At 43.1% G+C, this 16,732-nt stretch overlaps 1 protein-coding gene across 1 annotated transcript; it reads left to right on the forward strand.

Annotated features, from left to right (window-relative positions):
* Positions 1 to 3,348: 3,348 nt before the first annotated feature.
* On the forward strand, positions 3,349 to 9,155 carry gstr (glutathione S-transferase rho). The gene is made up of 6 exons (XM_020475398.2): positions 3,349 to 3,967; positions 4,266 to 4,331; positions 6,105 to 6,210; positions 7,456 to 7,574; positions 8,580 to 8,668; positions 8,762 to 9,155. The coding sequence occupies exons 1-6, from the start codon at positions 3,800 to 3,802 to the stop codon at positions 8,892 to 8,894; spliced, it is 681 nt and encodes a 226-aa protein (XP_020330987.1). The 5' UTR covers positions 3,349 to 3,799; the 3' UTR covers positions 8,895 to 9,155.
* Positions 9,156 to 16,732: the final 7,577 nt, after the last annotated feature.

The following is a 16,732-nucleotide window of genomic DNA, read 5'->3' on the forward strand; positions in this document are numbered from 1 at the left end:
ACATTTTTTCCCATTCAGTTTTATATCTTTATGTTTGAAGCTGTGGGGGGGGGGGGGGGTGCAGGGCTGCAGGGCTGTTGATCAGGGTAGGGGTGGCCAGGTGGAAAGCATGGCCAGCCGTAGAAAAATGCTTATTGAAATTCTCTATTATCGTGGATTTATATTTGGTGACAGTGTTTCCTAGCCTCAGTGCAGTGGGCAGCTGGGAGGAGGTGCTCTTATTCTCCATGGACTTTACAGTGTCCCAGAAGGAGGTGTTCTTATTCTCCATGGACTTTACAGTGTCCCAGAAGGAGGTGCTCTTATTCTCCATGGCCTCTAAACCTTCAAGCTGCATACTGGACCCTATTCCAACTAAACTACTGAAAGAGCTGCTTCCTGTGCTTGGCCCTCCTATGTTGAACATAATAAACGGCTCTCTATCCACCGGATGTGTAGCAAACTCACTAAAAGTGGCAGTAATAAAGCCTCTCTTGAAAAAGCCAAACCTTGACCCATAAAATATAAAAAACTATCAGCCTATATCGAATCTTCCATTCCTCTCAAACATTTTAGAGAAGGCTGTTGCGCAGCAACTCACTGCCTTCCTGAAGACAATGTATACGAAATGCTTCAGTCTGGTTTTAGACCCCATCATAGCACTGAGACGGCACTTGTGAAGGTGGTAAATGATATTTTAATGGCATCGGACCGAGGCTCTGCATCTGTCCTCGTGCTCCTAGACCTTAGTGCTGCTTTTGATACCATCGATCACCACATTCTTATGGAGAGATTGGAAACCCAAATTGGTCTACACGGACAAGTTCTGGCCTGGTTTAGATCTTATCTGTCGGAAAGATATCAGTTTGTCTCTGTGAATGGTTTGTCCTCTGACAAATCAACTGTACATTTCGGTGTTCCTCAAGGTTCCGTTTTAGGACCACTATTGTTTTCACTATATATTTTACCTCTTGGGGATGTTATTCGAAAACATAATGTTAACTTTCACTGCTATGCGGATGACACACAGCTGTACATTTCAATGAAACATGGTGAAGCCCCAAAATTGCCCTTGCTAGAAGCATGTGTTTCAGACATAAGGAAGTGGATGGCTGCAAACTTTCTACTTTTAAACTCGGACAAAACAGAGATGCTTGTTCTAGGTCCCAAGAAACAAAGAGATCTTCTGTTGAATCTGACAATTAATCTTAATGGTTGTACAGTCGTCTCAAATAAAACTGTGAAGGACCTCGGCGTTACTCTGGACCCTGATCTCTCTTTTGAAGAACATATCAAGACCATTTCAAGGACAGCTTTTTTCCATCTACGTAACATTGCAAAAATCTGAAACTTTCTGTCCAAAAATGATGAAGAAAAATTTATCCATGCTTTTGTCACTTCTAGGTTAGACTACTGCAATGCTCTACTTTCCAGCTACCCGGATAAAGCACTAAATAAACTTCAGTTAGTGCTAAATACGGCTGCTAGAATCCTGACTAGAACCCAAAAATTTTATCACATTATTCCAGTGCTAGCCTCCCTACACTGGCTTCCTGTCAAAGCAAGGGCTGATTTCAAGGTTTTACTGCTAACCTACAAAGCATTACATGGGCTTGCTCCTACCTATCTCTCTGATTTGGTCCTGCCGTACATACCTACACGTACGCTACGGTCACAAGATGCAGGCCTCCTAATTGTCCCTAGAATTTCTAAGCAAACAGCTGGGCTTTCTCCTATAGAGCTCCATTTTTATGGAACGGTCTGCCTACCCATGTCAGAGACGCAAACTCGGTCTCAACCTTTAAGTCTTTACTGAAGACTCATCTCTTCAGTGGGTCATATGATTGAGTGTAGTCTGGCCCAGGAGTGGGAAGGTGAACGGAAAGGCTCTGGAGCAACGAACCGCCCTTGCTGTCTCTGCCTGGCCGGTTCCCCTCTTTCCACTGCGATTCTCTGCCTCTAACCCTATTACAGGGGCTGAGTCACTGGCTTACTGGGGCTCTCTCATGCCGTCCCTGGAAGGGGTGCGTCACCTGAGTGGGTTGATTCACTGATGTGGTCATCCTGTCTGGGTTGGCGCCCCCCCCCCTTGGGTTGTGCCGTGGCGGAGATCTTTGTGGGCTATACTCAGCCTTGTCTCAGGATGGTAAGTTGGTGGTTGAAGATATCCCTCTAGTGGTGTGGGGGCTGTGCTTTGGCAAAGTGGGTGGGGTTATATCCTTCCTGTTTGGCCCTGTCCGGGGGAGTCCTTGGATGGGGCCACAGTGTCTCCTGACCCCTCCTGTCTCAGCCTCCAGTATTTATGCTGCAGTAGTTTATGTGTCGGGGGGCTAGGGTCAGTTTGTTAGATCTGGAGTACCTCTCCTGTCCTATTCGGTGTCCTGTGTGAATCTAAGTGTGCGTTCTCTAATTCTCTCCTTCTCTCTTTCTTTCTCTCTCTCGGAGGACCTGAGCCCTAGGACCATGCCCCAGGACTACCTGACATGATGACTCCTTGCTGTCCCCAGCACCTGGCCGTGCTGCTGCTCCAGTTTCAACTGTTCTGCCTTATTATTATTCGACCATGCTGGTCATTTATGAACATTTGAACATCTTGGCCATGTTCTGTTATAATCTCCACCCGGCACAGCCAGAAGAGGACTGGCCACCCCACATAGCCTGGTTCCTCTCTAGGTTTCTTCCTAGGTTTTGGCCTTTCTAGGGAGTTTTTCCTAGCCACCGTGCTTCTACACCTGCATTGCTTGCTGTTTGGGGTTTTAGGCTGGGTTTCTGTACAGCACTTTGAGATATCAGCTGATGTACGAAGGGCTATATAAATAAATACATTTGATTTGATTCTCCATGGACTTTAGTGTCCCAGAAGGAGGTGCTCTTATTCTCCATGGACTTTACAGTGTCCCAGAAGGAGGTGCTCTTATTCTCCATGGACTTTACAGTGTCCCAGAAGGAGGTGCTCTTATTCTCCATGGACTTTACAGTGTCCCAGAAGGAGGTGCTCTTATTCTCCATGGACTTTACAGTGTCCCAGAACCTTTTGGACTTTGTGTTGCAGGATTAAAATTTCTGCTTGAAAAAGCCTTAGCTTTCCTAACTGCCTGTGTATATTGGTTCCTAACTTCCCTGAAAAGTTGCATATTACGGGGGGCTATTCGATGCTAATGTGTACTATTTACTTTTTTCTATTTAGCTGATTCTTCACTTTTTAACTCTGCATTGTTTGGAAAGAGCTCGTACTGTAACTAAGCATTTCACGGTAACGTCTACACCTGTTGTACTAGGCGCATGTGACAAAAATAATTTGATATGACTTCCTTTGTGCTGTAGCCTACATGACTATGCGTAATTCATTTGTTGATAGAAGACCAGTAGAACCGGACTGTCATGACTCGCACATTGAAGGTAACGGATAGGCTTTGTTAAGCTGACAGATACACAGTGATATTCGATGCATCATTGTTGTATTGCTTTTTTCATTCCAAGGACGAGATCAGCATTTTATTTTATTTTTTTTGCAAGAAGAGGTTGAGTTAGGGTTGTTGCTGGTTAAACAGAGGGGATAGATACATATCTAAAGCAAATTTGGCTGCGATTCAATTTTTCTTCAGATGGCGCCGTGGATAATAGAAAAATAGATTCGAATCCTGAGTGACTTCCGGTGTTGATTCTGCGCACGCTACAAAAGATAGGCGTGTTCATATTGAACCAATCCAGTAGATACTAACAAATCGTTATATAACTGCAGAACAACGGTCATTCACCAGCCGCGTTCTTTCGCCACTCATACAAAACGATTTCTACTTTTGCGGTCGAGTCTCCAATCATGGCCAAGGACATGACACTTCTCTGGGGCTCCGGCTCTCCTCCGTGCTGGCGTGTCATGATCGCTCTGGAGGAAAAGCAACTGCAGGGATACAATCAGAAACTTCTGTCCTTCGAGAAAGCAGAGCACAAGTCTAAAGAAGTCCTGGACATCAATCCCAGAGGACAGGTAGTGTTTGGCTTTTAATATTAGACATTTTTAAAAGAGTAACCTACAACAGCACACACGTATACTATCGTTTTGCCACTTGGCAAGTCCCTACACAGGAATCATACATTGATTTGTTGTAGTTTGCTGTAGTTTCCCATTTCCTCTGCAGTCTCTATAATGTGGTAAAGTTTTGTGTTTGTATGCGTACTCTAGTCCGTTGTGTAGCCGTTTGGACCACACACACACAACTATTGCATAACGACTATGCAGAAGTGCATTGTCATGCTCACCTCAGCGTTTCTTCTCTCCCTCCCAGCTCCCTGCTTTCAAACACGGAGACAACATACTCAACGAGTCATATGCAGCATGCATGTACCTGGAGGTAAGATCTGGGTCGTTAACTAGTTTCACTAATAGAGAAACGCCCTGGGCCAGAGCTAGGTCTAACTAGCCTGATTTAAGATGGTTATAATTATCTCCATTGTTTCAACAAAGCTGAGCAATATTTTCATTACAGTCCAACTTGTTTTAATGATATGTATTGACGTCGTGCTGTGAACTGCTTCTGCTTGGATAAATAATTTCCCGTTTTTTGAAACATGCCGTAATGCCCTTTTTTTTATATCATCGAGGAGAAATAATCTTTGAAATAAACAAGATACTTAATGTAGAGGTTTTGCACAGATTCATAAACTGTGTTAACGAACTCTACTTCATCCCCAATGACCCCGGTGTCCAGAGCGCTAGATGGCTAGTTGTCTTTCTGTAACAAGGAGACCGTGTGAGGAAACGAACCTTATAAAGGTGTGTAGTAATTTAACCTCTCGTTTTTTTTAAATTATTTCTCACAGATCTGAAAGATCGTGTTAGCTCTTAAACATTAACATCAAATCACATTGTATTCGTCACATGCAGCGAACACAACCTTACGGTGACACGCTAATTTACAAGCCCTTAAACAACAATGCAGTTCAACAAATAGTTTAAATATTTACTAAATAAAATCAGAAAGTAACTCATGAAAACAGTTTTAATTTTAATATAGCCTTTATTTAACTAGTCAAGTCGTTAAGAACAGATTCTTATTTATGACGGTCTACCGGGGAACAGGTTACCTGCCTTATTCAGGGGCAGAACTCCCCGGATCAGACCTTACTATCGTCCATAGACGCTAAAGCAGTTGGTATCTGTGACTGGAGTCTCGTTTTTTTTCCCCAAGATAAAACGGGTCAATTATTGATATGTTGGAATATCCATTTTAAAGGGACACTTCAAAATATTTTAACTTCGTATGAATCTGCAGCACCACTCCAACATCAGGTGAGAATGGAGCGTTTCTGTTTTGTAGGGGGGGGGGGGGAGCTGGAGGAAGATCGCTGTGCATTGTGTGATTTAAAGAAAAAATCGATTATGAGTAGGCATTGTCAATGATGTCATTGGAAACACATGCCTCAATAGTTTTCTTTTTTCTCCTGCAACATAGAAACATGCCATTTTTACATGTTGGTGGTGCTGATGAATTTGAAATGTCCCTTTAAGCAGGCTACGTTAGGACCCCCCCCCCAAACCCTTTGACTACAATAATGAACACCTACTGACATTTGATGGCACCCTTTGACATTTGAGTCCCAGCATTGTACACACTTACAAGACAGTGACATCAGTAATGCACCTATTTTTGACCAAAGGTCCACAACTAGATACTACTAGATATATATTTTTTTCTTAGACCTGAATAAGGACAGAGTGCCTGGATACAGCCCTTAGCCTTGATATACTGGCCATGTACCACCAGCCTCAAGAGGTGACTTACTGATATTATAAACTGGTTGCCAATGTAATTGGAAAAGTAAATGTTTTGTCGTGGTATACAGTCTGATATACCACGGCTTTCAGCGTTCTGGGCTCGACCCACCCAGTTTATAAGTGCGTTTTACTGTTCACTGTTTTGATGATATATTTTTGTTTGTAGGAACTATGAGATCACGAAAGTGATACTTTAATTTTAAAGTTAGGTTCAATATATCAGCTCATCAAATGTAGTGTACTGCTCAGCTGGTATTGCCCCCCACTAGGTGTCGCTAATGCACTGTAAGAGTTGACTGTTATTCTGATTTGAACCCAGTTCTCTGTGTCGCTCTCTCTCCCCTGACAGAGCCGGTTCAGGTCCCAGGGACCCCAGTTGATTCCTGAGGGCCAACTAGAGCAGGCCCTGATGTACCAGCGCATGTTTGAGGTCCTCAACCTCAGTGACAAACTCAGTAAGACACACACACAACTGTTCCTTGACAACCGGGTCATGATGCCCTCTGGGCAACAATGGTCATGTGCTGCTTGGCTGTTATTCAGATGCTCGGCACCCCAGAGTAAAGCTCTAGTTCAAAAAGCTGATGTCCTAACGAGCATTGTTGCACTGAGCCATATTCCCAACAGGCCCTGTGTTACTGACTGATGTTGGACTGAGCCATATCCCCAACAGGCCCTGTGTTACTGAGCCATATCCCCAACAGGCCCTGTGTTACTGAGCCATATCCCCAACAGGCCCTGTGTTACTGAGCCATATCCCCAACAGGCCCTGTGTTATTGACTGATGCCATGGCCTCTGTCTCAAATGGCACCCTATGCACTTATTTTAAAAGGGCCCTGGTCTAAAGTAGTGTACTATATAGGGCCCTGGTCTAAAGTAGTGTACTATATAGGGCCCTGGTCTAAAGTAGTGTACTGTATAGGGCCCTGGTCTAAAGTAGTGTACTGTATAGGGCCCTGGTCTAAAGTAGTGTACTGTATATGGCCCTGGTGTACTGTATAGGGCCCTGGTCTAGTGTACTATATAGGGCCCTGGTCTAAAGTAGTGTACTGTATAGGGCCCTGGTCTAAAGTAGTGTACTGTATAGGGCCCTGGTCTAAAGTAGTGTACTGTATAGGGCCCTGGTGTACTGTATAGGGCCCTGGTCTAGTGTACTATATAGGGCCCTGGTCTAAAGTAGTGTACTACATAGGGCCCTGGTCTAAAGTAGTGCACTATATAGGGAATTGGATTCCATTTGGGGACGCATCAATTATTTAAACATTTCTTAAAGCTACACAGTCAGCAACAGGTAAAATAGATCCTCCAACGTGTGTTACCACAGTCGTCAAACCCAGGTGACATTGTGTGATCTGTCCAATCGCATGCCGACTGCGTCTCTGTGCAGTGCTTTAGTGTAGACCAGGGTGGCCCAGAGGGAAGGGGATTTACAGGCCTTGATTACATGCTCAGCGTGGAGGGTTGACCTGGACAACATCTTGATAGGATGTGTGAAGTGGACAACAATGTCCTTCATCTGTGATTCACTTATAATATTCTCTCATACAGGCCTCTCACATCCCACCGTTTGTATACACCCGTTGTTACCATGACAACTAGTGTAGCCGTGTCACCCCCCCCCCCCCCCCCCCCCCACATGGTTCTTGAGGGGCCATATGATGTTGCCTATTATGACTTTGTTTTGACGTTTGTCTCCCAGGTAACGTCATCTACTACAACTACCGTGTCCCCGAGGGAGAGAGACATGACTCCGCTATCAAGAGGAACAAGGAGAATCTGGCCACTGAAATCAAACTGTGGGAGGGATACTTTCAGAAGGTGCGCACACACACACACACTCTAGCAAACATTTTACACGTGCGTGCGCACACACACACCCTCACCAATTGTTGGTAGACTAAAGCTTTAATGCGAAAATCTTTTTAGTCCCCCCCCCCCCCCCAAATCCATTCCGGAATACTGACTGTCCAAACAGAAATCTTCACGAGAAACAAATCGGATGTGCGTTCTCAGACAATTTTCCTGACACGGCTACGCTAGTTGTCATGGTAACAACGGGTGTGTATGAACGGTGGCGTAGGCTGCTTGTGTTTCCTATCACCTAGAAGTTATGGTGACGACGATGCCTGTCGTGGACGTTTCCCCAGTTTGTTTTGAATGTTCAGAATCATGGTGTAAGAAATAATGCTTAAAGCTTCAACGAATCAGATGATCCGACTTTCAAAATGAGTCCTTTCGGCTACTTACCAGGGTGGGCTGGCTACAGGGTTGGGCTGGCTACAGGGTTGGGCTGGCTACAGGGTTGGGCTGGCTACAGGGTTGGGCTGGCTACAGGGTTGGGCTGGCTACAGGGTTGGTCTGGCTACAGGGGTTGGTCTGGCTACAGGGGTTGGTCTGGCTACAGGGGTGGGCTGGCTACAGGGGTGGGCTGGCTACAGGGGTGGGCTGGCTACAGGGGTGGGCTGGCTACAGGGGTGGGCTGGCTACAGGGGTGGGCTGGCCACAGGGGTGGGCTGGCTAGCACTTATTTGTTCGTAAACAAATGAACAAGCTACTTAGCAACCACATGTTCTTGTCAACCGAGTAGCTAGCTAGCAACATCTGCCTGGTAACAGTATTTGCTCCCAAGTGGCTTTGATATTCCGAGTCCCGGCCGGGAATCAGATTTGTGTTTTGCCATATCTGCTTTGATGTGTGTTTTGGCTGTTCAGACTGCAGGGAAAATAATTTTTAAATATATATTTTTTAATATGTTAAACAGGATTTTTGAGTCCCATCGAACTGCCAGTGTGAACGAGTCTTAATAAATGGGCTTGTTTCCAGGTGGAGGTGGGTTCTTACCTGGCAGGAAAAGCCTTCTCATTGGCTGACGTTATTGTCTTCCCTGTGATTGCCTACGCCTTCCGCTTTGGGTAAGCGTTTCGCCGTGTCAATGGGATGACGGATGGATCAATGAATATGTTCCTCCCACAGGCAAAGATGACTGATGTGTTCTCTCCCTCCAGGCTGTCTACGGAGCGTTACCCCAAACTGGGAGCGTACTACAATATGATGAAGGACCGACCCAGTGTTAAAGCTACCTGGCCCCCACACTGGCTGGAAAACCCTCAGGGAGGGGACACTCTCAAGGAGTTCTGAGACTCACAGGAACACACACACCACATTTATCTGAAGGACGTCTAATAGGCACTTCCTCCTATATCACTGTTGTAACCGCGGGAAACACATCTGCGGGTTTCCTCAGATGAGTATTAGTCAAGTAGTTTTCTACCAAGTGAACACAATTATTATTTTTCCTTTCTGGTGTTTTTGTAACATGATTTTTCCATATGTCTCTATTTTGTGTACAGAACCACATACCTGGTGTAGAATTAATTAAAATCATACCAAACACTGCTACTGAAATGTTTGTGTGTAGTCGAGGTAAATCAAATGTAGTCTACATGTACACATTGAGATGTTGTTCAAACGAACATGGCTTCCATGTCGCTAAGGTAACGGCTGACAAGCTGTGATGTCATGGTTGTTGCTCATTTTCAATGATCTGAGTGGTAATACTCACTGACGCTCGATCTACTCAGGCTTTTAACGTTTAATCGTCTTCCTCTATTTTATACACCCTTTATTTAACCAGGTAGGCCAGTTGAGAACAAGTTCTCATTTACAACTGGCCAAGATGAAGCAAAGCAGTGTGACACAAACAACAATGAAGTTACACATGGAATAAACAAACCTACAGTCAATAACACAATAGAATTTTTTTTTTTTTTTTAACTAGGTAAGTCAGTTAAGAACAAAATCTTATTTTCAATGACAACCTACTATTCCTAGGTCAACTGCTTTGTTCAGGGGCAGAACGACAGATTTTTACCTTGTCAGCTCGGGGAATCTATCTTGCAACCTTCCGGTTACAAGTCCAACGCTCTAACCACTTGGCTACCTGCCACCCCGCAAACGAGGTTAGGCAATAAATAGGCCATAGCGGTGAAATAATTACAATTTAGCAATTAAACACTGGAGTGATAGATGTGCAAGTAGAGATACTGGGGTGCAAAGGAGTAAAAGTAAATAACCGTATGGGGATGAGGTAGATTGGATAGGCTATTTACAGATGGGGCTATGTGCAGTGATCTGTGAGCTGCTCTGACAGCTGGTGCTTAAACTTAGAGGGAGGTATGAGTCTCCAGATAATGAAAGGGGTGATGCAATCTTTGTGAGAGGAAAGAAATCTGATTGACTTGTTCTTTAAGGGTTTGTAAGCATTTCATGCTAAGGTCTACACTTTTTGTATTTGGTGCATGTGACGGTTTGATTTAGGGAAAAGGGTTAGCTAAATTGTTAAGTGGTTGGAAAATAATTTTAAAAGTAGTTGGAGCAGTTTTCCAATTACCCTACAATGTTGACTCTGCTATATTGGGCTGTAGAGAGACCTGTTCTACCGGAGTTGGCTAAAGTGGGTTGGCAAATACTAAGTAGGGTCTCTACTAACAAAATGTGTAGTTCCAGCTTCCACACTCTATAATGCCCGATGCACTACACTGTGTATCGTACCAGGTCATTTAAAACTGTGCTGCTGGATATGTACGACAAAGTCCCCCTCGCAGAACTACACATATTTGGAATTTAAACAGCATAAGCTAATGTCTGCTAGCATCGTTTGCTAAACTCCAGTTTTAACAGGGTTTCTATCAGTGTTTTAAAGCACAGTCTCTCCAACTCCATTCATTACATCCAGAATATATACTCCTTCTAGATTTCATAGGCTTCCTCTTTCAGGTAATAGAGTCAGTGCAGTATTAGCCTTATTTAGCTAATTCATGATGGGTTATGCATAATAAGCTTCTAACTTATAGCCTCTGTCTCTCTGGCCTCTCTCCTTAAACAACACTTCTTTGCTCTTGGGGTCCCATGCGGAAAAAGCTAGAATAGCTTGTTGGAGATATTTAAACATTTTATGCCAATAGACTACTTTGCTGAATGTTGGGTAGTTTGAAAGAAGAGTGAACGCGCTAGGGTGGTGGACTATAGCAGTTATTAATTCAGATCCATAACCATTCAGATGGTGGTAGGCTATAGCAGTTATTAATTCAGACCCATTACCATTCAGATGGTGGTAGGCTATAGCAGTTATTAATTCAGACCCATAACCATTCAGATGGTGGTAGACTATAGCAGTTATTAATTCAGACCCATAACCATTCAGATGGTGGTAGGCTATAGCAGTTATTAATTCAGACCCATAACCATTCAGATGGTGGACTGTAGCAGTTATTAATTCAGACCCATAACCATTCAGATGGTGGACTGTAGCAGTTATTAATTCAGATCCATAACCATTCAGATGGTGGTAGGCTATAGCAGTTATTAATTCAGACCCATTACCATTCAGATGGTGGTAGGCTATAGCAGTTATTAATTCAGACCCATAACCATTCAGATGGTGGTAGACTATAGCAGTTATTAATTCAGACCCATAACCATTCAGATGGTGGTAGGCTATAGCAGTTATTAATTCAGACCCATAACCATTCAGATGGTGGACTGTAGCAGTTATTAATTCAGACCCATAACCATTCAGATGGTGGACTGTAGCAGTTATTAATTCAGACCCATTACCATTCAGATGGTGGTAGACTATAGCAGTTATTAATTCAGACCCATAACCATTCAGATGGTGGTAGACTATAGCAGTTATTAATTCAGACCCATAACCATTCAGATGGTGGTAGACTATAGCAGTTATTAATTCAGACCCATAACCATTCAGATGGTGGTAGACTATAGCAGTTATTAATTCAGACCCATAACCATTCCATCTTTGTGAAGAGAAGTGAAAGCCTTCTGCTTGTAATTCTAGTCCTAGATTATTCAAGAATGTCATTAGATTGATAAAGCTAAGGACAATGAAACGTATTTAATTTAACTGTGGAAAGCGAGGAAGTAATGAAGCAACAATAGAGAGAGAAACAGGCTAATCACATTCATTGATCTGGCCAAGGCTTTCGACTCTGTCAATCACCATATCCTCATCGGCAGACTCGACAGCCTTGGTTTCTCAAATGATTGCCTCGCCTGGTTCACCAACTACTTCTCTGATAGAGTTCAGTGTGTCAAATCGGAGGGTCTGCTGTCCGGACCTCTGGCAGTCTCTATGGGGGTGCCACAGGGTTCAATTCTTGGACCGACTCTCTTCTCTGTATACATCAATGAGGTCGCTCTTGCTGCTGGTGAGTCCCTGATCCACCTCTACGCAGACGACACCATTCTGTATACTTCCGGCCCTTCTTTGGACACTGTGTTAACAACCCTCCAGGCAAGCTTCAATGCCATACAACTCTCCTTCCGTGGCCTCCAATTGCTCTTAAATACAAGTAAAACTAAATGCATGCTCTTCAACCGATCGCTACCTGCACCTACCCGCCTGTCCAACATCACTACTCTGGACGGCTCTGACTTAGAATACGTGGACAACTACAAATACTTAGGTGTCTGGTTAGACTGTAAACTCTCCTTCCAGACCCATATCAAACATCTCCAATCCAAAGTTAAATCTAGAATTGGCTTCCTATTTCGCAACAAAGCATCCTTCACTCATGCTGCCAAACATACCCTTGTAAAACTGACCATCCTACCAATCCTCGACTTTGGCGATGTCATTTACAAAATAGCCTCCAATACCCTACTCAACAAATTGGATGCAGTCTATCACAGTGCAATCCGTTTTATCACCAAAGCCCCATATACTACCCACCATTGCGACCTGTACGCTCTCGTTGGCTGGCCCTCGCTTCATACTCGTCGCCAAACCCACTGGCTCCATGTCATCTACAAGACCCTGCTAGTTAAAGTCCCCCCTAATCTCAGCTCGCTGGTCACCATAGCATCTCCCACCTGTAGCACACGCTCCAGCAGGTATATCTCTCTAGTCACCCCCAAAACCAATTCTTTCTTTGGCCGCCTCTCCTTCCAGTTCTCTGCTGCCAATGACTGGAACGAACTACAAAAATCTCTGAAACTGGAAACACTTATCTCCCTCACTAGCTTTAAGCACCAACTGTCAGAGCAGCTCACAGATTACTGCACCTGTACATAGCCCACCTATAATTTAGCCCAAACAACTACCTCTTTCCCAACTGTATTTAATTTTTATTTATTTATTTATTTTGCTCCTTTGCACCCCATTATTTTTATTTCTACTTTGCACATTCTTCCATTGCAAAACTACCATTCCAGTATTTTACTTGCTATATTGTATTTACTTTGCCATCATGGCCTTTTTTGCCTTTACCTCCCTTCTCACCTCATTTGCTCACATTGTATATAGACTTGTTTATACTGCATTATTGACTGTATGTTTGTTTTTACTTCATGTGTAACTCTGTGTCGTTGTATCTGTCGAACTGCTTTGCTTTATCTTGGCCAGGTCGCAATTGTAAATGAGAACTTGTTCTCAACTTGCCTACCTGGTTAAATAAAGGTAAATAAATAAAAAACATTAAGGGAAATATTATGAAAGCAATATCTGAGTGAGCCTAATAATTATACAATGTAGGGCTCATTACATGTCTAATGTAGGGCTCATTACATGTCTAATGTAGGGCTCATTACATGTCTAATGTAGGGCTCATTACATGTCTAATGTAGGGCTCATTAAATGTCTTTAATGTAGGGCTCAGTAAATGTCTTTAATGTAGGGCTCAGTAAATGTCTTTAATGTAGGGCTCATTACATGTCTAATGTAGGGCTCATTAAATGTCTTTAATGTAGGGCTCAGTAAATGTCTTTAATGTAGGGCTCAGTAAATGTCTTTAATGTAGGGCTCATTAAATGTCTTTAATGTAGAGCTCATTAAATGTCTTTAATGTAGGGCTCATTAAATGTCTAATATAGGGCTCATTAAATGTCTTTAATGTAGGGCTCAGTAAATGTCTTTAATGTAGGGCTCAGTAAATGTCTTTAATGTAGGGCTCATTAAATGTCTTTAATGTAGGGCTCATTAAATGTCTAATGTAGGGCTCAGGAGTTAGGGTCAGAATAAGGGTTAGAGTCAGAATAGGGGTTAGGGTCAGAATAGGAGTTAGGGTCAGAATAGGGGTTAGAGTAAGAACAGGGGTTAGGTTAAGGTCAGAATAGGGGTTAGGTTAAGGTCAGAACAGGGTTAGAGTCAGAATAGGGTTAGGGTCAGAACAGGGGTTAGGTTAAGGTCAGAATATAGGTTAGAGTCAGAATAGGGTTATGGTCAGAATAGGGGTTAGGGTCAGAATAGGGGTTAGAGTCAGAATAGGGGTTAGAGTTAGAATAGGGGTTAGAGTTAAGGTCAGAATAGGGGTTAGGTTAAGGTCAGAACAGGTTTAGGGTCAGAGTAGGGGTTAGGGTCAGAATAGGGGTTAGGTTAAGGTCAGAACAGGGTTAGGGTCAGAAATAGGGGTTAGGGTCAGAATAGGGATTAGGTTAAGGTCAGAATAGGGGTTAGGTTAAGGTCAGAACAGGGTTAGAGTCAGAATAGGGGTTAGGGTCAGATAGGGGTTCGGTTAAGGTCAGAATAGGGGTTAGAGTCAGAATAGGGGTTAGGGTCAGAATAGGGGTTAGGGTCAGAATAGGGGTTATGGTCAGAATAAGGGTTCGGTTAAGGTCAGAATAGGGGTTAGGGTCAGAATAGGGGTTAAGGTCAGAATAGGGGTTAGGGTCAGAATAGGGGTTAGAGTCAGAATAGGGGTTAGAGTCAGAATAGGGGTTAGAGTCATAATAGGGGTTAGAGTCATAATAGGGGTTAGGGTCAGAATAGGGGTTAGGGTCAGAATAAGGGTTAGGGTCAGAATAGGGGTTAGGTTAAGGTCAGAATAGGGGTTAGGTTAAGGCCAGAATAGGGGTTAGGTTAGGGTCGGAATAGGGGTTAGGGTCAGAATAGGGGTTAGGTCAAGATTAGGGGTCAGTTCTCCTAAAATAATTTTTATTTGTTTATTTTCATATGAGAGTTTACATGAAAATATCTGACCGTGGTGGCTATAGCATATGTTTAAAGAATGCTTGAAAAAACAATGGCGTGACCCTTTCATTCTTGACTGCTTGCTCTTTTTTTTTTACCAGAGGTTCAGCAGGACACAACGCAGGCCAACGTTCACGTTGAAATATGCTTTGTAAAACAACCGTTCCTGACTCTATTCAGGGCGCTTCAATCTGTAACGTTTGACAACTTTCTCCTACAGAACGTGGCTCAGATAACTAAACGATATACTTTTTCACCACAAGATGGCGACATTCACTGAAACGTATTTAAAAAACTTCACGCATCTCCAATGACTATTCTTCAGGACAGGTTGTCAATGTTCTACACAATCTGTAGCGACCCGTCATTCAGGGCAGAGCCTGGTTTGATCCCCATCTGTTTAGCTAAAAACACAAAGTGTTTCCAAACTTTTGACTGGTATATATTTACAGATTCAGTCAAAGGTTTGGACACAACTACTCATTCCAGAGTTTTTAAATATTTTGACCGTTTTCTACACTGTAGAATCATAGTGAAGATTTGTTTAACACTTCTTTGTTTGGTTACTACATGATTCCATATGTGGTATTTGAGAGTTTTGACGTCTTCACAATTATTCTACAATGTAGAAAATAGTCAAAATATAGAAAAACCCTGGAATGAGTGGTACTACTACTACTACTACAGTACTACTAGTCTCAACTACAGTACTACTACAGTACTACTAGTCTCAACTACAGTACTACTACAGTACTACTAGTCTCAACTACAGTACTACTAGTCTCAACTACAGTACTACTACAGTACTACTAGTCTCAACTATAGTACTACTAGTCTCAACTACAGTACTACTACAGTACTACTAGTCACTACTACAGTACTACTACAGTACTACTAGTCACTACTACAGTACTACTACAGTACTACTAGTCACTACTACAGTACTACTAGTCTCAACTACAGTACTACTAGTCACTACTACAGTACTACTACAGTACTACTTGTCTCAACTACAGTACTACTACAGTACTACTAGTCACTACTACAGTACTACTACAGTACTACTAGTCACTACTACAGTACTATTACACTACTACTAGTCTCAACTACAGTACTACTAGTCACTACTACAGTACTACTACAGTACTACTAGTCACTACTACAGTACTACCAGTCACTACTACAGTACTACTACAGTACTACTAGTCACAACTACAGTACTACTACAGTACTACTAGTGTCTACTACCGTTACTACTACAGTACTACTAATGTCTACTACTGTTACTGCTACAGTACTACTACAGTACTACTAGTCACTACTACAATACTACTACAGTACTACTAGTCTCAACTGCAGTACTACTACAGTACTACTAGTCTCTACTACAGTACTGCTACAGTACTACCAGTCTCTACTACAGTGCTACTACAGTACTACTAGTCTCAACTACAGTACTAGTACAGTACTACTAGTTTCTGCTACAGTACTACTACATTACTACTACAGTACTACTAGTCTCTGCTACAGTACTACTACAGTACTACTAGTTTCTGCTACAGTACTGCTACAGTACTACAATACTCTACTACAGTCCTCCTAGTCTCTACTACAGTACTACTAGAGTACTACCAGTCTCTGCTACGGTTACTGTGATAGTACTACTATTATACTGTAGCAACCTTAACCTAACACCCAACGCCCGCGTAAAGAGGTACGGACCTCTTGGCGTAACGGTTAAGGTGTTCGCATGACAGTTGCTGGATCCGGGTTGGAGGTACGGACCTCTACTCTACGGGTTGGAGGTACGGACCTCTACTCTACGGGTTGGAGGTACGGACCTCTACTCTACGGGTTGGAGGTACGGACCTCTTCCACCTACCAAATTCACTACTATTACTATACTCACCTCACCTCTAGATAGTATCTCCTACATCGTTCACACCCTCTGAAGCCTTATTCTCACCCCTCTCTTTAAGGATTCACATGT

This window comes from Oncorhynchus kisutch, linkage group LG14 (genome assembly GCF_002021735.2).
Source record: "Oncorhynchus kisutch isolate 150728-3 linkage group LG14, Okis_V2, whole genome shotgun sequence".
NCBI lineage: Eukaryota > Metazoa > Chordata > Actinopteri > Salmoniformes > Salmonidae > Oncorhynchus > Oncorhynchus kisutch.